This window comes from Geospiza fortis, unplaced genomic scaffold (assembly GCF_000277835.1).
Source record: "Geospiza fortis unplaced genomic scaffold, GeoFor_1.0 scaffold72, whole genome shotgun sequence".
Taxonomy (NCBI): Eukaryota; Metazoa; Chordata; class Aves; order Passeriformes; family Thraupidae; genus Geospiza; species Geospiza fortis.
The window spans coordinates 2,329,993-2,355,218 of NW_005054338.1; the positions used below are offsets into that span (position 1 = coordinate 2,329,993).

Consider the following 25,226-nt stretch of genomic DNA (forward strand, 5'->3'; position numbering starts at 1 on the left):
CGGTAGCGACGGTTCCGCGTGTCCGCGGGGGGGACAGCGGCCCGCGCGGCGCTCCGCTGCTTTCCCCCGCGCGCACCCCGCTCCCGTCCTCATCCGAGGGGCGCAGGAACAACCCAGCCTTCCCATTCCCACTTCCACTCCCATCCCCACTCCCGCTCCACGCGCGGTGGCGCTGGAAGCCGGGCGAGCTCGTTCCCAGGGGAGGCGGAAGAATGGGACAACCCAACGCCCCTCATCCCCCCCGCCCCCAGCGGGTTTGGTTCGTCCCGGGCCGCGCCTGCGCTGCGCCCCCTGGCGGCGCGGAGGGGTCGCACCGGGTGGGTCCCGCGTGTCCCGGGGCGCTCGGAGCCTCCCGGGCTGATCCACGGGCAGGACAAGCGCCCACGGGAGCCACAGGCACCGCCCTGGGGTTCCGAGCACACAGCACCCTCCTGGTTTGAATCCCGCTTGTCCCTGATATGCTCTGTCCCGCTAATGCTTCCTGACATCCTCATGTTGCCACGCCTCTGCATCCCAGACTTTTTGAAAAATGTCCTACTCCTCCCTGTTCCTCAGTAGTTGCTCTCTCATATTAAATTAAAATTTTGAAGTCCTAATGCCAGTGGAAATCTCACCCCTTTTTTTGCCTGCTGCTACCAATTGTGTCCATTCTTCCTCAGGCTCCTTCATTTCTCCAGGAGGAAACGAAACACAGAGATTTTTGTTTTGCTTTGGTTTTATTCCACCGTTTATTTACTCTGTTTCTCCCTCGGATTTCCATTCCCGTGCTCGGGACACGCATACACGTTCTCTACACAGGCACACATATATCTGTATGTACAGTAAGGCACAACCACTCACATCCACTGTGCTGAGAGAAGAAAGGGGGCAGCCAGCAATTGCAGCTTGCCCTGGAATACAAGCTAGAGCAAGCAGATTAAAATGGATTCAAAGGCAACAATGCTCCACAGCATGGCTCAAAAGGTGTGGAGGTGGTGTCTGCCAACAAGCCCATGATAATTGAGGAGGGCAAGTGCTGCTGGCTCTCAGCAAGTGTGACCTCAGTTCACATCACAGCATGGACATTTTGTTCTGTGTGGCCAACACAGCTTCAGGCACTGCTGTCAGGAAACTGGTCAAGTGAGGGTCTGACATCCACCTTCCCCCAAATATCCTCCGGATTTAAACTGCAGTGACTGCTAGCCCATGACTTTCAGTAGCTCAAGAGTGAATGCAAATCCAGCACAGGGCATAAGTACTTTGGAGGGACTGGCTGCCTGAGCTTCACCAATTCAGCCAGGCAATGCCGCTGGAAATTCAGCCAGCTAAGACTTCTTCCTTGCCCTGCACAAAATTAATTGGCTGTTTCCAGGAAGCTGGGATGCCTTCTGTAATGAGTGGCTCTTGGTGGCCACACACCAGAAGTTTCAAAACAGACTTGGAAGTGAGAAAGACTGATGGACAAGCAGCCCTTCTAAATCTGGGCTAGAGCCCAGAGCCAGATAAGAGAACCTGCCCTATTGACCTACTCAGCACATCTTTTCTTTGCATACAATCTGCATTGTGGTCATTTTCCACCCCAAAGCTGAAGCACACAGGACCTATCAGCCTACCACAGGTGGCTGTTTCACAGATCAGCCCCACTTCAAAGGGATTTTATTTTTATATATTTATATTTATATATTTTTATGATCAATGTTCTAGGAGTTTTCCCCGTATTCAGGGTTCACATTGTCGGCCATACAGCACATATGGAGAAAACATAACTGTTTCCTACCGTTAAACCATTATTTACTGAAGTTTTAAAACCCAATGTCTTTAAAAGAAGCTACCAAAAAGGCAGTGTACATGTATGTATGTATGTAACTGATGAAATTCATCTAAGACCAATGCAGGGGAGAAGAAAGAGACATTTTGGAGCAGGATGAAGAAGCAGAAGGACTGTGAGTGGTGGTGGCTGCTGCCTCCAGGACAGTGGGTATCAGGTCTCTCAGTCCCCAAATATCACCAAGGAACACCAGCCAACACCTGAGTTTTGAACCCTGAAGAAATTGCAAACAGTCTCCTGTTCCAGCTGTCCCAAATCATGATGCTGCAAAGCAGAGAGCCAGAGAGTGGCCACTCAGCTCTGTGATGAGTCTGGACCTCAGGGGATTTCTGCATTCTGCTCCTCTCCTGACACTGAAGGTTTTCCAGTAGCTTCCATCTCAATTGGGTTGGATGGCTCCTATCCACGCATTGTCTCCTCTGCCCTGATTGAGTGTGTCCTTTTGTGAGGGGAAAATAAGTAAGGAAATAATGAAAAATAATCATGGGTCTAAGCAAAGACAGTGCTGGGAAGTGCTGGGGGTACTTTGGTGGTTTCGGTGCTAGGAGGCAAAGGTGAGCTGCAGCCTGACCACGGGAATCCTTCCTTCAGCTGCTCCTTGCCAAGCCAAGGAAGCATTTGAAGAGAAGGTGGTTGAGATGGGACAAGACACATCCTCAGGCATCTGTGGCTATGTCATCAGTGGTTACAGAACACACAAGAAGGTGCATGGAACAAGGCCTGCTTCAGCCAGTGGAAATCCTCTTCTATTTCAGTGGCAAAGGGCCATGCTTGCATGCTTTCAGGGCTGATCATGAAACTGGTGTGCCCTGGGTTTGCTGGCAAAGCTAACAAGCTAAACACATAGGGAATATATATACATATATATATGTACACATGTATACAACGTGTGCACACATATAAACATTTATATGTAAGCAGTCATTGATATAGTGTATACATGGCTACTGCTGGGGAAATGTGCATTCTACTGCAAGTACTTTCAGATTGCTTTCAAAACAGCAATGCAGGAGGGTGCCTGGTGAGCAGAGCCTCTCCATTATACTGAATGCACAATCAGCTTTGCTTCTTTTCCATCCTCTCTGTAACACACCCATGAGAGCTGGTTGTTTTGAGTACCCTGCTTCACAGTCTCTGCACGCCTGAGATCTGAGGCTTTGACATATGGGGAGCAGCAAAATCGTTGTTGGGTTCTGTCACAGTTGCCATTTTTGCTAACAGCAAAACCCTCAGGTGCCTCAGGAGCCACCATCACGCTGGCCCATCTTACCTGTGTGTCACAGCTACGCTGTGCCCTGGTCCTGCGTGACAGACACTGAAGGCTCACTGGCAGTCCCTAATCCCACTGCATCCTGCAATGGTTCAGGTGCCAGCGCTGTTTCCTCAGTGTCTGATGTTCTCTGTGTGTCTGTGCTCTCACTGCTTTCCTTTGTTTCAGCTTCAGCTTCCTCCTTCTCCTTGTCTCCCTTTCCTTGCTCACAGGCAGTGCTTTGCTGCTCTTCTCCCTGGGGACTGTCACACTTCTCACTGTTTCCAGATGGAGGCTGAGGAGAGTTCTCCTCTCCTGGGCCATCATGACACACTTCCTCCTCCTTTGTATTCCCTGTGTTATTCTTGCAAGGAGCAATTTCCTCTGCCTGTTTCTCCCCATCTTCTGATCTACTGGATGCTCTCCTTGATGGGGGCTTCTCATCAGACTCTGCCTGTTTCTTCTGCTCTTCGCTCCTTTTTTCTTCATCCTCTGATCTGCTGGATCCCGTCCTTGATGCTGGCTTCTCATCAGACCCTGCCCGTTTCTTTTGCTCTTTGCTCCCCGTTTCCACCTCCTCTGTCTTGCCATTGGGCCCAAAGACCTCATCTTCCCTGGCACCATTTTCTGGAGAGGACAAGCTGACCCCCAGATCTTCCCCATCTCCGTACTCGGACAGAGATCTTCGGAACCTCCGTGAGGGAGGCCGGCGCTTTATGGATCCTCGCGTCCGCACCTGGGGACAGGGAAAGCAGACAGCAAAGCAGTCAAGAGAGGGGTAATGGAAAGCAGGAAAGCACAACAGAGGAAAATGCCACTGGATGTACCAGCCCCTTCTGCTCTTGGCAGGTTGAGGAAGGAGTCTGTACTCCAGCTGGTGAAGGTCAATGCAGGTTAGAGCTCCTTGCTTAAGTGCTGAGCGTTCTGGTGACACCTGTGAAACTGAGAAACTCTGTGTGGCTCCCCAAACTGAGCCTCAGCCACCTCAGACATTTGCTGGCATGTGGCACCACCTGGCACCAGCCACCCCGTTACTGCCCAGCTCAGGCGACTGGGTCCTGCCCCTCCATTGCTTCCTTCACACACACTGGCAGAGAGGAGACTCCACACAGCTACACTGAAAGGCTGTTTGGAACCTGCTGCACAAATCTTCTCTCTTGGCCACAAACACACACTCTTACAGCAGGACTGAGTGCTCAGCCTCCTCTTCCTCCTCATCCCCAGGCAATAAGCAAGCCTTGTGGAATGGAGAAATGCCAGCACACAGACCCTACCTTGTTGTAGAACTGCAGCTGAGTGCTCTCTGGGGGCTGATCAAAGCTGACTGGCGTCTCGCTGGGCTGGGACTGGGTCCCTGGGCTGGTGGGCGTTGAGGGAGGCGTGCTGAAGGGAGAAACCAGGACTTTCATCCCAGGGCTTTTGGGAGACACTCCCGGCAGCAGAGCAGCTGGAGCAAAAGCCAGATTGGCCTGCAATGAAAAACGCCCATCAGAGGCATGCGGGACAGCAGCGTGTGCTACCCACGACAGCCACACAGGGGAACCCCTGCCCTGCCACATCTCTCAACTGTCACAAGCCACAGACCTCCTGGCTGTGGGTTCCTCCTGGTGACACTGTCAACAAACAAGCCTGGGCAGAGAAGTTATGACTGGACATTTGTCTTTCCCTGGCAGCTGGAACTCAGGACATGTTCTTTTGTCATCCTGAGGCCTTTTGGGATTTTCCAGTGACCCAGCCAATACACCACAGTGCAGTGGCTGAGCTGGCAGAAAATCTGAACAAGCAGCCAGCAATGGTTCAAGATTTAAACCCTCCTGCGTGTGCCCAACTGGAGTTTTCATTTTCCAGCCTGATCTTGCAGAATGACCTGTGCAGCTGTGAGAAGACCATGGAAAGGAGCGAGCTTGTGATTAACTGTGGCAAAACATTTCCTGCTGGCCTCTCACTGGGAAGCTCCCCTAGGCAAATGTCCTTGGATGCATCAGGAGGGACAGTGCTATGAATAGGCTCAGGTTGTGTCAGGGTGGTCAGGAGGCTCTGGAGTGACACGTGCTGCTGGGACAGGCGGCTGGCAGGGGCAGGGCACTCTGTCTTCAGGCCATCGAGTGCTGAGCTGCCCTCAGCAGCACAGATCAGGCACCACAGAAGCACAAAAAGGGCAGGAAGTGCTGGGTGTGCTGTGTGTAGCTGCGGGAATCCAGATGAGGGAAGTGCAGTGCAGAGCTTCCAGGCACACTCATGGGACAGCCAGAGCCTGGAGCACACGCCCCACTGCCAGGATTGTCACTGCCTGTGCTTGAGGCCAGCACCCCAGTAGAGTGCAGGGGACTCAAGTGACACTGCTGTGAGGAAAGAGCTGGAGGAAGTGTCAGCCAGGGCTTCCCTCACTTTCTCTCAAGAGCTGCACTTAAACTGAGGCCCTACCCCTGCTCAGGCAGTGCTGCTGCCATGCCCATGCCCAGCCATGTTCTGCACAGATCCAAATGATCCTGATCCATGCACTGACACGCTTATGGACACACCTGGACTGCTTCTGGTGCCTGTTACCATTACCAGACCTGCTCAGCCTTCCTCTTGGTGTGCAGTGGGGCTGGTTCCTCCCCAGTGAGGCCCTGTTTCCCTGGCAGTCACCCCTGGCTCCTGCATCCCCTTCCCCTCTGCAAGGGAAGTAGCTGTGACCAATGCCAATCAGTTTTAATTTGCTGAGGAAGCCTTGTGGGCTCTGCCAGGACCTACCTGCAGCTTTTCAATCATGGGTGAACTTTTCACCTTGACCTTGGGAATGGGGCAAGCATTTGGCGACCGCTTCTGCAAAACAGAATGCAACAGGAGAACATCACAGTGCAGTAGGTGGAAAAGAGGAAATACAATAAAGGCAGAAAACTTGGAAGAGATAAGCAGAAACTGCTTGTAGGGAAGCAAATGAAGCTTCATATAGTGTTCCTAAACAAAAGTTTCTTCATTCCTGACCCCGTTCTCCTTTTGCTATCTAGCCATCCTGGGGCTAGATACATGAACCCCTCCTCTGGGCAAAACGGGCTGCTGTCTGAAATGTCTCAGTTAGGTGATGTGGAATGGCTCTGCTTTTACATTGCCTTCATTAAAGTATCTAGCCTCTGGCACAGTTTCTCCAGGTATTATTTCAGGACCAGGCAGATATTAAAATTCTACCTCTTAAACCCTTAATGTTGGCAAATATTGTGAAGTTTCTGTAACGGGAAAGACTTTCTGCCACCACTTGAGTAACCAAGTTAAAGGATATCCAATTAGTATAAGCAGGAAGGGCCTAAATGGCAGGAAAGGTAGAGCTATGAAAAGGCTGGAAGCAGTTTGAGAAAGAGAGAGCATTGCTTTGAGAAGGGGCATATTGCTTTTTTCAGAAAAGGAAGGAATCTAACATTTTAAAACTTAATGTTCCTTTGGCATGGAGGCAGCAATAGCCTGTAGCTCACAGATAAGGAGGACAAAGAACTACCTGCTTGTTAAGGGCAGGTGACAATGTGCAATTTTAGTGGGTAGACCTCACACCCTGAAATACTGAAGGACAGAAGTGACCAAAGAGGGTCTGAGTGTAAAATTTCATAAGTAGCAGCCACTTTACTGGGACCTGCTCATTCAAGAGTCCTAAAGAAATATTCTATGGGTATTGCCAACAAACCCTCTCTTCACTCTGGATGAATTATTCCCTTTTTCTGAAGATGGAAAAAAATCTCATGAGCAGAACTATTACCCCATTATGCTCAACAAACAGCATGGGTGCTCCCTGTTCAAATCTAATAAATACCAGTGGTTCCTCAACAGTGGCAACTGGATGGATCCATCAGTGTGCCAAAAGCAGTAGAAATGGGCTGTGCATCCATGCTGCAGGAGCAGGGAACAGCATGGAGCTGACTCTGGGTCAGTACATGTGTGAGAGCAGGGGCAGGTTTGCTGCTGCCTGATTGACGGCTCTGACTGCACAGCCTGACCTCTCTGCCACCTCCAAACTCGTGTCTCAGGAGGGACCAGGCTGCAGAGAGGAAAGACCTTGTCCCCCTATTAAATTGATACTCACTTGCTCATCATTGTCACTTGTCTCACTTTTGTGGGAATACAAGGGAAGGGAGCAGGGTGGTTTCCTCCGAGTTGGCTTATGTGGTGGTACCTAAGAGAAGAAAACAACCAACTCAGCAGCAGGGAAATCAGGTTTCTTAAAAAGGAAGTGAAATTCAAGCACCAAAGGGCATGCTGTGTGAGTGACCTGCTCATGAGGCAGGGCTCAGCCTGCCCAAATGAGTCATCCAAAGGCAGCAAAAGATGGTATTAGCACATGGCTGTGCTTGTGGCATCTAGAGCCCAGTCCTAGTGTTGGAAGAGTAGTTTGTATCTTTTTCTTTGCGCAACACACTCTTCTAAGCTGTGGAGGGTGGAGAAGCCTTCCCAGAAACTTTGCCTGCAAAGCATCCTTCTGGAAATCCCTTCACACTGGAGAGGCTGTTACTGTTCTCTTTCCTGTCATTACCAGGACTTCCTCTCAATGAGTCTCAGCTGCCTGGTTCAAGATTTCCTACCTTATGTCTGATATATTTTTGGGGCAAAAAGAATAATTCTGACTTTTTCAGAATTTCAGCCCCATTCGTTTCTCTTGAATGACATAAAGCAGTGCACAGGGACAAGCTGCAACCTTCAATTTGACTAAGAAACAAATTCTCCAGAGGAGAAGGAACAAGGCAACTTAATGGCAGGGACACTGATTCCTTCTGAATGTCCTTGGGCTCTCAGAACTAAGAGAGAGCTCCCTAGGAAGGAAGGGATGCATAGCACATAACTATTGCTCTGGTCTTGCAGCCAAGCTGTCTCTATTTTTATGCCAGGCTTGTAGTCTCCTGCCAAGCTGTTAACACACTTTTCATGTGTTAAAAATAATAATTAAAAAAACTGGCTAATATCTGGAATCTTGGATAATATCCACAATAAAATATTTGCATAATTTTGTTACCTTCTCACAGGCTGGCACGTGAAAAGTTGGATTATGGCATCTTTGCCCTCTCTACAGTTGGCTGTCTTGAAGGATCTGTGGACCTGATGTCACTTAAATTCTGGAGGTGCTGCACCCAGCCATGGCACTGCTGCATCTCTAAGCAGCCCGGGGCAGCCCTGCCCTTATCCTTGTGTCATGCCAGGAAGCAAAAATGTGTCTTGTGGAAACCAGAGCATTCTGCAACCATGAAAAGCTGCGCTGTGCCACAGTGGATGTGCCAGAGGTTCCCTGGTTGACAGGATTCCCCTCTGCTGGCATGGGGCAAGCAAGGGTTAAAGACCATCCCTTGGGTCATTAATCTGAAGCCAGCTTGAGAAAGCTGGTGGGGAAGTGACAGATGGCTTGGAGAGAAAAGACAGGAAACTTTGTCCTCCCCTGTCTCTGGAGAAAATGAGTTTCTCTGCACTGTGAGGCCCCTCCACGCTGCCCTGGCTTGGGAGCAGCAGAGGTCTGCAGATAACACAGGAGAGGTCTGGGAACTTTCTGCCTTCTGAAGGGTGAGGGACTTAGTGCAAGTAAATCCCATACCTTCAGAAGAGGAAATTACTGTAATGGGGTGGACTGAGGGGTGTGCCGGCGACTGGAGGGAAAAAACAGAGCTTGGGAAAAGACTGGCTATTCCCATCCTGGGAGTGCTAAATCTGATAGATGATGGCATGCCAGCCCTGCAGGGCAGAGGTCACCACTGCATCCAGCCAGAGACAGGAGGGGTGACAGGGAGGATACCCTTAGGCCAGGCTGGGATCTGGAGCTGAGGGGCAGAAGGGAGCAGCTCAGTTTCAAAAGGTGCCTGAAAAGGGCCACCAGCAAACATCTATGCTTCTAAAAGAAAAAGGCATAGTGATATAGGAGGCTCTCTGAAAATGTCCTCCTTTCATAAATAACCCTGACTTTCCTTTCTTCCTAAGAGAGGTATTCTAGTGTTTTGCTTAGCTGGAGAAAGTCAGCATGTGAGGCAGAGCTTGGCATAGTGGGATGTCATTAAAATAAAGTTCAGCATGATAGAGATAGGCACAGAGTCTGAAATATCACTGGGAAGAGGCAATAAAGGTGAGTAAAGAGGCAGCTTTCTCTCAGACCTACACAGAAGTAATAATATGGAGGAAATTTCCTTTTGTGAACGAAGTGCTGATGACATGCCACTGGCTGCTACACTGCATCATCTGTTGTTTGTGTCTTTTCCCATCAATATTGGCCATTTCATTATTCACTGCTGCTGTCTGCCCACTAAAGCCAGCCCAAACAGGACATGCTTGCACTGCTGTCTGCTGCTCTTGGGTAAATCTGTGCACCTTACCAAGCTCTGCAATGTCTGGGTTAGTGTCTCTCCCAAGACATTGCTCTAGCAAAACACTCCTCCACCAATCAGCAATGCATGGAAGATACAGACACAGCTTGCATTGCACAAGGAGATGAATCCTTTGTGCAGATCCAAAATCAAGGTGGATTCATGCTCAGAGCACTGATGTTCCAGCAGGAAGAGACAACTGCTTAACTTCCCACTCATTTCCTGCTGGTGGCTGCAGAGCACCTTACCTCTTTTCCAGGGATATTGGCTGCTTGCTCTTTGAACTTCCCTGCTAGCTGAGCCACTGAGGGTGATGCTGACTTGTCCACCTCTGAGTTGGTCTCTGCTGGCCTGTTCTGACAAACCAGGAACAAGAAGTTGTGAGTGAAGGTTGGGAAAAGCAAGCCTGTGTATGTGTTACAAAGTTCAAGAGTAAGCAAGGAGTTGAAGCAGAGTTTCTCACATCTGGCATCAATCAGCCAGCCTGAGAGCAAGAGGTTTTGGAAGACAGGATTTAGCAGCATTTTCAAACATCCCAGAGAATCAGTAATTCATGCAGAGCCTTCCAGCTCCAGCTGAAGAGCCTACACTCAGTACTTTTCAATGGAAGCAAACCAGGTGTCTCAGGCCAAGTGCCTGTTCCTTTTATCCTTGCAGTGAGCAGATGGAGCAGGCAGTAATGTACATTCCCACACACATCCTCAGCCCTCTCATACCCTTGTTACTGCCCTGGTCACCACCAGCCTTGCTATTCCAGTGGTTCTGCTGTGAGAAATCATTCCCAGTCCTCACAGCAAGGCAACATCTGCTTGGAGATGTGTCCCTTGCTGTTCTGCTTTTTTCTCAGTGAAATACTGAGGTGGGTAGGGGGGAAGGAGGAAATACCATGGCTGAGAGAAGCCTCCCCTCCCCTGGGTCAGCAGCAGGCTGAGAAGCTGAAGGCTTGTGCTGGAGTCTGGATGATGCAGCTCTTCCCACACCACACTGCCCTGGTGTCATCCCACATTCACCCTGTTTTCTTTGCTATGTGTCTGTTGAGCAGTGTGAATAGAAAGCCTTGAAATCAAAGCTGTTAAAGGAAACCTTTGTTCTTCATCTCTAGTATCTGATGCTGGGGAAACCAAACCAGAGGAACCGAGAATAGCTAACCAACAATTGTTATTCCAACCAGGAATAACAAGCCCGATTCTGTTAGAGGTGGAGAGCTCAGAACAAGAAAGCAGGCTACAAGCCATCTGCAAGGAACCTCACACCTCACAGCTCCCTGTACCACCACGAACCCACGACCAGCACCACACTTCTCACCCCACTGCCTCAGTGCCCTTTCTGTTTCTCAGTTTTTGATTGCATTGTGGAGAAAAGCCTTTCCCTTTCTCAGAGAGCTGTAAATAAAGACTCCCAATAAATGTTATCTTCTTTTCTCCAGGCCCACAAGCCCCTGTAGGTGTCTGCCATTCCCCGTTAAATTTCCCATACACTTTGGAATGGCTTTCCTGAATCCAAGGAATTCATATCAAGCTGTCTCGTCCCAGTGACCTTCACACACCTTCCCCTCATCTTTTCACCTTTCACTGGAGTAATTACAGGCAGGGAAAGTGGCAGATAACGGAATGGAAGAAAGAGTGAGGTAAGCAGATCAGCAGGGCAACCTGCTGCACATGAAAAATGATGGCTGGGCTAAGTGGGGAGGGACACCAGTTCCAAGATGCAAGCTGTGTCTCCCTGCTGTGAAGGGAGGGCAGGCTGGAAAGAGGAAGGAGCAAAGAATGAACCTGGAGAATGCAGGATGGACTGGGAGGCTTGGCTCTGCATATCAGCTCCCAGGATACCTGGGCATGGCAGAATGGACACCTGAAGTAAGGACCCAGTTGAAATGAGCAGCTGCAAGTGCTGTCTGTGGCAGAAAGGCTGCCTCCCTCGTAGTCCATTTTTTCTCCAAGAGCTTCTTTCACAGCCCTTTGCCTTTTCCCAGAAAAGACACTGAACTTCCTCTTGGCCTCTCTGACCTCTTGTTTTCGGGGTGAATTTTTCCTTTCTTTCTCTTTCTTTTCACTTCAGTCTGAACACACAGCTGCCTTTCTTTGATCAGAGCTGGGAGGCCAGCAGGGTTCCATGGGTGTCTTGTGCTGGCGGCTCCTGCGGGCGCGGGGCGCGGGGCCGGGGCGCAGGAAGCTCTGAGCATGCCATTCTAAGATTAGCACCAGTAGCCCACGGGGCTGTGTCCTCCAGAAACTGCCAGCTGCAGACTCTCCCATTATGGAAAATAAAGAACAGGGAAGGATCCTTACTCAGATCCCTTCTGGCAGTTACACTGCTGTGCTGTATCCAGCGTTTTTTACAACTATTTTTCTGCCTCAGGTGATGTGCCAGGCTCTGTGTCTTCTGGTCAAGGGAAGGTGTTGTATTTGGGTATTTGGGTGCAAAAAGTTCCCTTCCTTGCACAGCAAGGAGAACATAATTCCTCTGAGTTCCAGGAGCTGGGCTGGCAGTCTCGCTCTCCTCCTTCCCACCACTGTGAGGAAGGTGGGAAGCCTCATTTTATCACTTTCAGCCCAGAGCGTGTACCAGCCCTCAGCCTCTTCCACACCTAAGACTAAGACATCTGCTTCTCTCACCCCAGAGCTCAGTGCTGCCTCTCTCCTGCCCCACACTATTAATTATGCAATCTTTCCCATTCCTGGTCATGCTGCCCACTTCGTGAAATAACCCACCACTACTTTTCTAAATGGTTATGAGAAGTAGCTCTGTTTCTTTTCTCTCTCTCTCTCTTCTTTTTTTTTTCTATAACAGTGAAATTACTCAGACATGATTTTTGTGCTTTTTGCAGTCAACTGCTGATTCTTTTTCCTCTTCAGAAGAAAAGCATGGTCAGCCTGCATGGGCTAAAACCACTGAGCTAAGGTTAAAGGCTTAGTCCATCAGTAATTTGGTGACTGATATTCTGAGATCTTTTACTGTTCAAAAAAATAAGCATTGTATGTTCTGAAAATTGTCAGACAGAGCTGTAAACGGGAATTTAATTATACCATCAATGTAAGCATGGTACTGTCTGCAAAAAAAGGAAGTGCAACTACCAAGTTCTCTGTAAGGGGCTTGTTTCACTTTTCTCTTCCAAATAAATTTATAAAACTGAGTAAATTTGAAAACGGTTTTCAAACCCATGTTTCTTCATCTGCTTTTAAAACTGAGCCTAGTCCCTGTTAGCACTGGGGAAGACAGTTCTGCCTTTATCTGTGTCTGAGGTACAAATGTGCCAATTTGAGCCCCTCAATCCTCTCCTTATGCATCAGAGTCCTTGCCTCTATTGTGAGAGCAGGACTGCCCACCAACCCCTGGTTCTGCAGATTGTGTGAAAGGAGGACACTGCTTTGGGCACAGATCCTGCTCCTCTCACAGGCTGCCTGGGTCCACTGGATCCCCACAGAAATGTCCCATCATGTACCTGGTTCGACTGCTGAAGAGAGAAAGTTCTACTGGCTGTCATTCAGCGCACTGTTTTGGCTGAATACCAGCTGAGTAACAGCAGAGATCCATACTTCCCTAACCTCCTTCCCTCCCCTAGGAATCCTCTGACTCATCTGCTTTCGCAGGTAGGACATTTTGGCCAGATGGGTCACCTTTTACCTGAGAAGCAACACTTCCACGGCGCCTTGCAAGGCTGGAGTATTGAGCAGCTATGAAATCAGTGATGGTTACACAAATTTTGGTACTGGTGCTGTGCAACTATCTGCCCAATTCTCATGCAACTGCATCTAGACATGGCTGCGAGGCCAGTCTCTGATCTCCATGTTTTGAAAACGTCCTGTTTCCAAAAAAGCTTCACAGGAATGACTCCCTACAGCCTGCTCTCACCGCAGCCCATCATGCCAGATCCTGTGCTCACACAAGCGCTGCAAAGCTCCCCTGTGACTCTCATAGGGATCTTTTCATTGCTGCACACACAGTCTACCTCAGCAACAGCAAATCAGGCAAAAATAATTTTAAATACAATGTCTCAGAGGCAGATACAATAAGGTATCCAAGGCTCAGGGCTAGTGCCTTGATTACAGATCCAGAAAGAGTGATATTCAGCACCCAGTGCTGCACCATGAGAAGGGAGTTGTCAGTATGCTAGAGGAAAACGAGACGGTGTCAGTGGTTTTGGGGCACAGTTTCATAAGCCCTGGGTTTCAGACACCTTCTGTTTCCAACCACTCATTCTCCCCTGACCTTTCCTTTTCCCCTTCCCCCCTCCCCTGCACCTGTGTGAGTTTGTGGGGCTGTGCTGTAAACTGGATCACTGAGATGATCTGGGCTTAAAATACACCCCTTAACTCTTTACAGGGTTATTTTTAACCCGGATCATTTCAGCCTTGGAGTTCACAGCATGGCCCACCACGTGCTTGCCCTGCTGTAGTGGAAAGGGAGGGACAGGTGACAGGGGCAGCCTAAAGCACAGAGGAGAGGGCTGGAGCTTTAACTGCTCCAGCCAAAGCCTGAGGAAATCACATCCCTATGTGTCCTCCTGTTCTGATAAGACAGAAAAATCCTATTTTTGCATGCCTGCTGGTAGAGGCTGGGCTGGGCTGTAGTGAAACTGGTGTTTCACCCTGCAGTCAGCTGCCACCCACCCACGGTGCAGCCAAGTCCAGGCCATGACCTGTGAGCCACACAGGGAGCACATCACTGGTAAGAAGTTGCCATTAAGCACCCACAAAACACCCATAAATACCGTGTCAGCCATCCCCAGCAGCTCTGCTTCAAATAACAGCAGCCACAAAGTGTTAGCAGGTTCTCTTTGCTGCATGGCAGAGGCCAAGCTCTGTAGGACCTGCTCAGCTAAGGAAGGGATGGGAGATGCATCTGTGGGCAGGAAACTCCTGAAGTCAAAATGAACCATCACCACACTCTGCCTGGAGGCCAGCAACTGGGAAGCAGTGCTGTGGTTTTGCTGGGATTAGAGCATCAATCCCAACCAAAACTGCATTTCAGGAGGGAACAGAGCCTCTTGCAGACCCTTGCTTCCCTGCCTGGCTCAGCTCTCCCAAAGCAAAGCATTCTGCACAAAGCCTTCCCAGGACTCACCCTTCTCATTTTTCAGTGAAGTAGCTGCAGGACTCGAGGAGCCAGCCAGCCACAGCTCTTGTCTGCACAGGAAAGCTTACACCAAACTGAGCTAGCTCTCCCAGCTTGCAGGGCAAAACACAGCCTTAATCTGATCGAGGTGCTGCTTTTCTGCCTAACTGAACTCATTTGCAATCGGCCTGGCTGAAAGGAGCTGTTCTCAAGCTCACCAGTACCTCATTCTGACACAGAAAGCAGCATTTTGGGAATGACACCGTAAGCTGCATCAGGGAATACGGCTCCTTTCAGGGCTCCCCAGGGTTGGAGGGGGTGAATGTCTCCTACTCCTGCACTGAGGTGCTGCCTCCTCCCCAGAAAGGTTCCCCTGCAGAGCTGGGGTTTGATGCACTGGAGATGTGCTGCACATCTCAGACCCGGCAATGGAGAAGTGATGACAGCACAGCTCCAATTTTGGATGACAATTTCCATCAGCAAGAGCCAGTCCCTTCTCCCTGACCCATCTTTTCTTCAACCACAGAGGCCAGCTGGAGGCAAGAGGTCACTGAGTAGTCACACAGGGCAGGATCTAAGGTACGCTTCCTGTTTATCTGCAGAGGACATGAACTTATGCTCTGGAAAATGCACCACAAATGCATCTCAGTTATTTTGGCTATCGCATTTTTTAAGTGCAGATAAGATTAGATGGGCAGCTCATAAGGAACTCCTCTTTAAATCAACTAAAAGAGCTCAAGAGTAGTTTTTAATTAGGACTGGACCCATGCTACTGAATGGAAAAACCTCTCTAATTTGTAGTTTCATTAAAAGTCATTTCTCTGCCTCTGACATTTAGAGGAATCCCAGCTTGCACCCTCTTGCCAACACAACCTGAACTCATTTGTTTATCTGTATCCATGTGAGTACATCAGTGGCATCAGGATCATACTGAAAGGGGAACATTGTTTGGACTCGGAAGGGAGGGGCAAGTAAGCAGGGTATGTTCAAAACACAAAGTCCCCCAAAAGAGCAAGCTGAAAGACGAGAGGGTGGGAAAGCACCTGAATCACAGCATGAGGAATCAGGCAGCACAAAGCAGGAGGTGCTGCTACCCACGAGCTGAGCCTGCCTGTTCTCTGTGACCCACAAAAGCACAAACACAGGCTGAACACAGATTGCCCAGGAAGTAGGTGGGCTCACCCTGGCCTTGGCCCATGTTCCACATCCCTAGAAGGAAATCTCATGATGCTTGTTCCGACTGCAGCTCAGCACCACGCTGGGCCCCTGGCTCAAGAAGCAACACATCCTAAGATGTAAGCCCTGAATAAACAAAACTCTTCTTGCTACTCTGACCCCTCTTCAGCCCAGCAAAGCATCCTTCTTTGCATCTCTCTCTTTATTGTTCGTCACAAATCATTCTCACTGGAGACCTTCCAGCTCTCTGTTTCAGGAGGGATTTCTGTGATTTATTTACTCACTTGGCGTCTTATCTGGCAAGGAAGCTGCTCCTTGTCTCATTGTAGTAAATTTTAATTATTGGCAGAAGCCCCAGCTGGAAGTGGCTGCAGCTGTGGCTCTGTGACACCTCCTAGCCAGCCCTGTCCATCACTGTGTCAGTGTAGCCTGTAGCACCTTGGGAAGCACGGCCAAGGCTCCCACCTGCCTTTCCTACCATTTACTGTACAGCAGGGGTGATATTTGCCGTGCTGTGCTCCACCACAGCAAAAGCTACCCTGTGAGCCACCTCTGCACCTTCCTCTGGCGGGGCTAGGCTAGCCCTGAGAACTTTGTGAGCATTTAGAGCATTACCACAGTTACTTTCCAGGAGAGGACAAGAATATCTTGCAGGTCTTTCAAATGTATCCTAAACACTACCAAAAAAATAATACTTTTCTACTTCTATCTTTCTGCAATATTTTCTTTGATCAGCCTTTACCAGATGCTAAATACCTCCATTTCACAATCCCAATGAGAATTTTGTGAGCTTTATGAATGGCAGCATGCAGAGTCCTCATCCTTTTTCCCCAAGCTGCCATCAGATGGCTGAGCAAAAAGCAATAACTGGTCTCAGTGTGCCATGGGCCCCTCACTGCTAAAATGCAGGAGTGAAACATCATAGAAGGCTGAGCAAAGAAAGTAAGATTTCTACTTCAAAGATACAAGAAGCATTCAGGAGCTGATACCAGGCCATAAAATCTGGTTATGAAAGAGGGTAAGGGTTTTTTGAGGAGTATAATGATGACCCTAGCACGCTCTGCAGAATCCTTGGCTGCTGTTTGCCAGGACTGGTATTTTGAAGGTTGTACAAACAGGTTTCTAGTTTGACTTGCAACAAAAGGAGTTAATGTTTCATATGAGAGTGTACACAACTGTGCAGGACCACTGCACGTCCAAGATAAAGCTTCATCTACATTGTGAAGCCTCAGCAGAGGAGTCTCCACATCTGGTTGATGTCACACGCAACAGATTCATTCTTGCAGCTTTGGGGAAAGCCATCTGTGAATTATATTGTGAATGCTGGAGTTTGGGTTCCAGATTTCTGAATACTTTGCAAAGACAACAGGACCTCAGATTAGGTTTGGGACCAGTCTGACCTCCTGGCCCCAAAGATGGGTTTTAGACTACCCTGACCCAGCCACACATCTCTTCTGTACATACCTCTGCATAGCTGGAGATTGTGGTTTCCTGAGACAAAGGACTGCTCATTAATTGAGAAATGTCAACAAAGTAAAGAAATATTGGACATGGAAGCCTTGGAGGCAGTCAGGAGGAGGTAAGGAGTCCTGCTTACACGTGCTGCCTTCAAGGCAGTCAGTGTTGTTAGAATGCAGAGATCCCTAGCAGCTCTTCTCAGTTCCCTCTGAAAACAGGACCTCTCACAGCAGCCCTAACAAAGATTCAACTAAAACTCCTGAAATCCAAATGGCAGCAAAACACATCAGGTCTTCTCTTGAACTCTTTCTTTTTGAAGTATTTTCAGTGGAGAGCAAGCTTCTTGCCTGAGGGTAAATCACTGCTGGCCTTTCTCTTAGAATCTATTGAATAAGTTAGCCACAAGAACAACACAAAAGTATGACATTCCTTCTCAGAGTGGCACCCAGGTCAATGTTTATCCCACCACAGATAAGTGAATATAGGATGAGTGTGTTCCTGGCCTCAACTGCAAGGCCATTGCACAGCTATTAGGAGGGTGATAATGAGGAAGGAGCTATGACTATAACCCAGGGCAGAGCAGTATGAGGAATGTGGACTACAAGGGATTGTTTGTTTTTAAGAGAAAGGGCAGAAAAATTCCACTTTACATAAAATATGTAAAAATATGTAACACTTCCCTGAGTTTGGAAAGAGTTTGCTTTAGGGCAACATTCTTCTCAAGACTTGCAGTGATCTGGTCTTGATTTTCTCATTCTGAGAGTTCCCTTGTGAAGTGCTGCCATCTTGGCACTCGGGGTCAAGCACTGCCCAAAGGGTAACGTGAGGATATTCCAGCTCAGCAGCTTTCATCCAGAAGACTACAAGAAAATCTCTCAAATGCCTCACTTGAAAACTACAGAGGGTTGGATTTACCAAATTTAAAGGCTAACCAAAGCAAGATTTAGGAATTGGGTAGAGGCTGGTGAGTAGCCCAAAACTAGTAAAGGGACAAATGTTTCTCAAAGGAAGAAGCACTGTGTTGAACTCATCCACTACACTGTAAATAAATGGTTTGTGTACTTCCAGCCTTGCCTACTAAAAGTGGAGGGGAAACTCCTGACAGCTTTCCATCCTTTAGTGGTTTGATGTACCCAGGTCTGCTTGTCCCTAGGAGGTACCAATAGCCCAGGTGTGCTGGGCCATGGGGACCACTGGGTGGTGGCTGGGGTGAGATGCTGTGGTGTCAGCACAGCCAGGCAGTGCCAGGCAGGAGGAGACAGGCAGAGGAGAGCAGCCAGTGCCAGACACACAGGAGAGGAGCTGTGTCCCTCACAACAGAATTATAGGAAACATCTGCAGACATCGGGAAACTCGATGAGGTGAATAAACTATCTACCTTCTGTTTCAGAGAGGGTCTACAATGAAAATAAAATGAGATAATCATTATTTTAAGCGAGTTGTTCTTTCCTTTGTGCCATGGTATGTAGCTCTCAGGAGTGCCTGGCCTGTGCTTGCCAAGCTCTGTCTGGAGAGATTAGCAAAGGCAACAAGAGTCACTGTGAAAGGCACGAGTGAGATCTTGAGTCTCCCTTTTGGCAATGAGAATATTTGGCAATTGCCTGGTGCCTGCACGTTCCCAACACTGCATGGGCTGATTAACCTCAGCAGCATTACCTCAAATCACTGTCAGGAGTATGTGCTGAGAGGGCAATGTATGGGCTTGTGCCCTTTAATGCCTGTAGAGCTACTGCTGCATAGCCCCAGAACTGGTCCTGAGGCAAGCCAGGCTTTCACCTGTCAGGAGAGCACTCAGGTGACCAGGCAGGTGTGTGAGGTCTCCTCTGCCCCAGCAAACCTTGAATTCCTTGCTACATGTTGGAACAGCTTTAACAAGCAGGCTGGCAAGTGCTTGCCCTAAACCCTGGATTAAAAAGGGGTTTGAAGCCCACACTCTCAGAGAACAGCACAGAGCCCAGGCTTCCTGAGCAAGTGTCTTATTGCTTCTGGCAAAGGCTGCCAAGAGTGGTTTGATCCAGCACCACCATTACCAAAAGAGGCAGTGAACTGCAGCACCTGGTCCCTAGCGGGCAGGGTGCCTGTGCAGGGGCAGCATTTGTGAAACCTCAGCCCGTACCCTGCAGAGACACAGGCAGCTCTTGGATCTGCTGTGCCCTGAGCAGGAAAAGGCATCTGGCTGTTCAGCCACGACTCTCTGTGCAGGGGATGGCAAACCAGCTAAAATCAATCATTTAAATAAATTATTTTGTGTGCGTTCCTTTGGGAATCCGTGACTGAGGTGACCACAGAAACCTCCAGCAAAACATGGGTGTCACTGTTTCCTTTTGTGCAAAAAGTGCTTTTTGTGAGATGCGTGATCCTGTGTGCCATGCTCAGAGTATTCTAATGAGAAACGGAGTGCTGGGAAGAGATGAGGCTGTGGGACAGGGGGAATGCAATAGGGACCCAAGGACAGGTCAAGCAGGGCAAATCCAGGCTTGTGCAGAAGCAGCATCCCATTAGGCACTGGTTAAGTTTTAATAGAGAGCAGGCAGATGCTCAGTGAACTGGAGGAACCTACAGGGTCAGGGAGTGACTGCAAGATATGAATTGCAGCCTTTCCATTCTGCATTAGTCCTGTAGTTGATCTACGACACGATAATTCCCCTCAGCTACTCAAAAATCCAGGAAAGCATTTTAGTGCAACAGCTGAAATGAGATTTGGTCCCAGAAGACAGAATGCTCAAGAGGAAAGACACAAAAGGTACTCAAGAAAGGACAAGGTGACTCCTATTGCAGGGAGAAACCAGAAGGTTGGGATGGGAGGCAGGAAGGTGAAATAAAAGGCTGTTAAGTACCAGTGAGACCTGAGGGGGAGAGGCTGTGGGACACACAGGAAAAAGAGATCATGATCATCAGGATTATTTGGTTTATGAGATACATAACAACATCTGCCTGCAGACAGTGACAAGGAATAAACAGGAGGGCTAAGCACAGAGGCAAAAATCTGCATTGCCAGCCAGGCCAGCTGCCTACAGACAAGGTGGCCAGGGAGTCCAAGAGAGCAGGGAAAACACAGAAGCTTCACTAAGGAGCCCAATGAATTCAAGGAGAAACAGCCTCCGCCTTTCCTGTCGCAGGGCCCTGCGTCTGCAATTGCCTCACAACAAGCCCAGCACAGCTGCTCACAGTCAGGCCGAGCAGCCAACATGGAAATCATTCCAGGCAGCAGGAAAAGGATCATGGATAAAGCTGATATGTGGCTTTATGTGGTCATACCCAGCCACACAAGTGGAAAAAGAGGGAAAAGCAGGGAGGCTGTGCCCACACAGGCTGCATGGCAGCCTTTCCCTGGACAGGCTCCATGCAAGGGGGGTTCTCCTGCCACCTGAAGCAGCACAGCTTCAGAAATGCACCCATACTGGGTTTTGAGCCCAGGCACATCACACAGGGTTCTCTCTTTGACTCTTTGGGGTGCATTGTTGTCTCTGTTCAGAGGCTGAGGTATTTGAGATGATACAGCTTCAAGAAATAAAAAAGAAGTACAGAACTATTGAAAAGCTGGTAGTTTACCATATGGCCTCTGTAGGTGGAAGTGTATTGCAAACCAGCTGACTACAGCTCTACCACTGCAAACTGCAGCTCAGCCATCAGCAACCTTAAGCACTGAGACACAAAAAACAAATAGCTGAACACAGATCTCTACAACTACTAAGCCTGACTACACTAGGAGACTAAATTAATACACCTCTTCCCTTTATGAAGTCCTGGAAACTCAGTGTCTTGCTATTTCCTTCAAGTTAATACACTTGTTTTAAAAACACTGGTTGTATTAATCTGGAACAAACAGTTTCTAAAAAAAGGTGGTTTTTTTTTTCTCATGTGGCCTTAAAAGAATGGTGTTGATGCTGCAGAGCTCTTCCCTTGCTCCAAGTGAACACCAGGGACACATTTGAAGCAACTGTCCATCAAGTTTACCATATCTCTAAGTCTCTTGGGGAAAATAGCTTGTGCTGCTTAAATGGGAGTGCAATCAGTAAGCCAGAAGCTTGCAGCAGATACACTGAGCATTGCTATTATTTGAGGTTATGAAAATTCAGATTGGGATGCTGAAAATAAAGTCCCGTGCTCTGGAATGGCCTGTCAAATACAGCCCTCAGCTCCTCGTTTAAAGAAGGCCACAATGAAGGAGGCCAGTGGGAATTTAACAAGAGGAAATGGCCTCAAGTCGCCCCCCAGGAGAGGTTTAGATAGGATGTTAGGAAAAATTTCTTCACTGCAAGGGTTGTTCAAGCACTGGAACAGGTTCCCAGGGAAGTGATGGAGCCACTATCCCTAAGGACATGTATATGTAGCACTCAGGGGTTTGTTTTAGTGGTGAGATTTACAGGGCTCGGTTAATGGTTGGACTTGATGATCTTACAGGTCTTTTCCAATCTAGATGATTCTGTGATTAACTTGGCAGCAGGATTTCAGTGTCATCTGAGAGCTAATGCACCACTTCCTTAAGTAATGGAAGATCCCCACTCTCCTTCAAGCAGCACTACTTTTAATTTCTCCAAAATTAAATTAGGTGAACACCTCCACAGTTTTCAGCTTAGTTCAGGAAGACATCTGGGTTTTCTGGTATGTCAGGCGGGATATGGATATAAAGTCCTGTCATGAACTCCTTCTCTCCATCTGATGGGAGCCCTGTAGCAATAAATACTGCCTGAAAGCTTGGTGATACAACAAACATGAGCTATAGAAGATATCTAAACCGCAGATAATATGCTTGAAGGGGGGGAATGGGTTATTTCTCAGAAATCATCCATTGAATAAATAAGTTGATGAGGTTGTGTTGTTTTAAGAATCCACAGACACTCCCAATGTGGAATTGCTCCGCTGGAGCCAAGGGCTGATCTGTACCCTGGCAGGGTGATGCTGATGTCCTGATTTACAGCTGACAACAGCTGTTAGCAAGATGTTGGTCTGCCTGGCCTGGAGAGCATTGCTTCCCCTGTGTCTTCAGCAGCTTGTCCAGGCAGCCTCTGGGATGCGTCCTGGAGACTCCCAAAGGCTGCTTCCAAAGGCTCCAGGGGTGGAGGGGTGTGCTAGCAGCTCTGATGAAGAGCAGTGGTGGCCACTGTGAGATGTAGCTGCTTTCCTGCTGAGCTGCCTCCACCAGCTGCTTGTACAGAGCTCTGCTCCTGGCCAGGGCTTCCCTCAGGATCCTTCTCAGCTTCCCTTCCAGACATCTGTTTTTCTTAATGGTCTGGGAACTGTACACAGCTTGTCAAGCTCCCCCAAATTAATTGGTGCCTCTCTGTGTGTACTTCCAGGCCTTCTTCTGGGGAGCTCTTGCTGCTCTAGGAGAGTAAGGGGTGAGCTAATGGAGGAACAACCAGCAAAACCTCCCAGGCTGTCCACAGGAGACAGGAAATAGGGCAGTCTGTAGGGCAAGTGCTCTGCTCTCACGTGAGCAAGGAATTCTAGACTAAGAATTCCAGAGTGGAGAGATGGCCAGGAAGGCTGGACTTGCATGTGTATTACTTCAGTGGGGAAAGAAAGGCATAAACCATGTTTATCATATTGTGCCTTGAAATAAATCATTATTTTATGCCATCTCAGCCATGGTGCTCCCTTAAGTGACTTGCTGTAGCTTCAGACACGATGGGAGGCTACACCCTGCTCTCACCTGCACATGCTTGGGAGACCCTTGGGCAGCTGCTCTGTAAGAAATGGGCTGAGCCAATGGAACAGCCCCTGCAGCAGAAAAGGTCTCAACCCAATGGATCTTCTCCCTTGGTTGCCTCTCAGGGGGTCAGGAAAAAAAGCCCTGCTTTTAGCAGAGCCTGAAAAAAAATGATGAATTTCAACATGAGGAGGCTCAGACTCAAGATGCTTCAGGTGAGATGAGGAAGGGACTGCTCTTGGCCTAATGAGTGGTTAAAGAGGATGAACTTTAGGCAAATGCACATACAAAAGGCATAAATTATCTAATCTGAAGCTATTCAGAAGGTTAAATTAGAAACTGAAGTCACTGAACTGTCAAAGAAAGTGCACAGAGAATGCAAGATGCAGGGACAGTTCAAAATACTTCTGATAAATGCTGTAAGTAGACTGTGGTACCTCCCATTTAAACTCAGAGACAGCCTAGTTAGAGCAGCACAGGGATTCAAACTCCTCTCAATTTATCAGGCTGGGAACAGAAAATCAGAAGGGTAAATGAGCCTACACAGAGCTTCCAACTACAGAGGCTTCCAGACTCATCAGTTAGGGCTGTGCTATCTTTGTAACACATTGCTATTAAATTAGGTCTACACTGGATACAGGCGGGACAGAGAAGGAGGTTCATATTTATCTAAGCCAGGAATTTAGTCTAAAAAGGTACACAGATATGGAGCAGAGGAAAGTGATAGCAAGCACGCTGCTGGCAGCCAGCTTGAGGTGTGAATGCTGAGCTGGACCCACAGAGATGCCTTGTTAGCTGGACCCTGGAGGGCTCAGTGGCCCCAGTGGCACTCAGGACCTGGGTCTGCAAAGCTGCTTTCCCACCCTTTGGCTTCATCCAGAGTCTCCAGCCTGCAAGACTCCTGAAAACTGGGCCAAACACTGGGGAAATGTACCCAGGCAGCTGTAATTTGCTGTTATGCTTGAAAGTGCCTGAGTTTTCAGCCCAGTCTGGATCGGCCATAATGACGCACTGGAAATTTAGTCTTTTCCACAGGTAAACTACTCATCTATACACCCTACGGAAAATGCACACAAGCAACTCCTGAGCTGCAGCTTGGCCTTCGACATAGATTATTTTTTTGGTGATGTGAAGAAGATAATGATCTCTGTTTCTGAGTAAAACTGCTCATAAAATTCTCCCAAAATGCTTTAACAGAGAAACTCAGTGTTCATAAGAGCTTTGAAACACTCTACCCCTTCTTCAGCACTCCATTTCTTTTACCTGCTGGCTGATTGGACCCTGTTTACATGTTATTTCTCTCTGGCAAGAAGAGAAATTAAAGTTCCTTCCACCTCAGGCACAGTTTCCCCAGGTTCAAGCTGGGCCACCGGAACCAGATGTCCAGGAAGTGTGGGCCCAGTGCCTGCACAACACTTGCTCAGTGACTGAATCAGCACTAGGAAGCTCTGGCCAGCAAGGCCCTGAATTCACAGGTGTTGAGAAGAAAAATTAAATTCAGCTTTTGATCTCTGGAATCACTGGAACAATCCAGTGATTTTTCAGTACCTTAGTTGGCTATGACAGGATGATGTATAACATGAGAATGAAGTCCTGATGTGAGTGGAAAAGGCAACTTTGCATTGAGCTGGGAGAAGCAAATGCTAGGATTGTTTCTCTTTTGTAGGAGTAACCAGTGTGTTCAGGAATCCATCCCTTTTCTTCCACTCTGTGCTCTTCACAGGCCCCTGCTGTCTGGAGGACCATGTTTGTGGGGACCCAGGGAGCCCTTCTGCCACTAACTGGGAATGAACACCTTCAGACTGGGAATGCAAACCCTGGGTTCTCACACAGGGACAGTGTCGACAACTCCATGCACCTTATAAAGACTAAATGGGAAACCAAATCAGACTGCGCACATTTCACGAGTTAAGCATGCCCTCGCTGCAAGGCCCAAGGGGTGAAATTCCTGGGAAGCCTGGCACACCAGCTCAAGTGTGTGTCTATGAAAACAGGGCATGTTTCATCTGAACTTACATCAGGAGGAACATGGCACTTTCAGCAGAAAGGTATTTCAAGATGATTGACTTGAGTAAGCCATGACTGCTGTTGTAGTGCGCAGTTTTAAAGGCTAAAGAACCCCATTCTAAAAACAGGAAGAAAGAATAAAAATAAAATTGGTTTTGTGTTTTATACAGGCAATAAAATTACCATTCCCAGACTCTTGCAGATGTGATGCCAATTTATTTTGACCTGAGCTTCCCACAGGCAGAAGTTTGCTGGGCTTGAACAATGCACTGCAGCAGGGAGGAATCATAAACACTTTTTGGGCTTGATGCTCAATAGCCACTGGTTTCTCCCAGCAGCCCACAAGTGGAAGAACTGCAGAAGCAGCACGGTGCTGCCCCTCTGGTGGCCCTATCAGTACCACTAACCTGAATACAACTGAAGATTGCTTCTTATCTTTCTACCACTCAGTCCAGTCTATTTTTGAATCATTCATGGGAAAAAGATTTTCTACTACATTTGGTTTCCACTACG

The 25,226-nt window shown here is 48.4% G+C and overlaps 1 protein-coding gene across 1 annotated transcript in view; it reads right to left on the reverse strand.

Moving 5' to 3' along the window:
- Positions 1-1,560: 1,560 nt before the first annotated feature.
- RCSD1 (RCSD domain containing 1) overlaps positions 1,561-25,226 on the reverse strand; it is a 29,295-nt gene continuing 5,629 nt past the window's right edge. Inside the window, exons 2-7 of the mRNA XM_005422356.2 lie at positions 9,613-9,720; positions 7,111-7,200; positions 5,793-5,864; positions 4,331-4,525; positions 3,078-3,792; positions 1,561-2,246 (exon numbers count right to left, since the gene is read on the reverse strand). Of these exons, the coding sequence (XP_005422413.1) occupies positions 3,091-3,792; positions 4,331-4,525; positions 5,793-5,864; positions 7,111-7,200; positions 9,613-9,720 (1,167 nt within the window). The 3' untranslated portion in view covers positions 1,561-2,246; positions 3,078-3,090. The remainder of the gene's footprint in view (positions 2,247-3,077; positions 3,793-4,330; positions 4,526-5,792; positions 5,865-7,110; positions 7,201-9,612; positions 9,721-25,226) is intronic.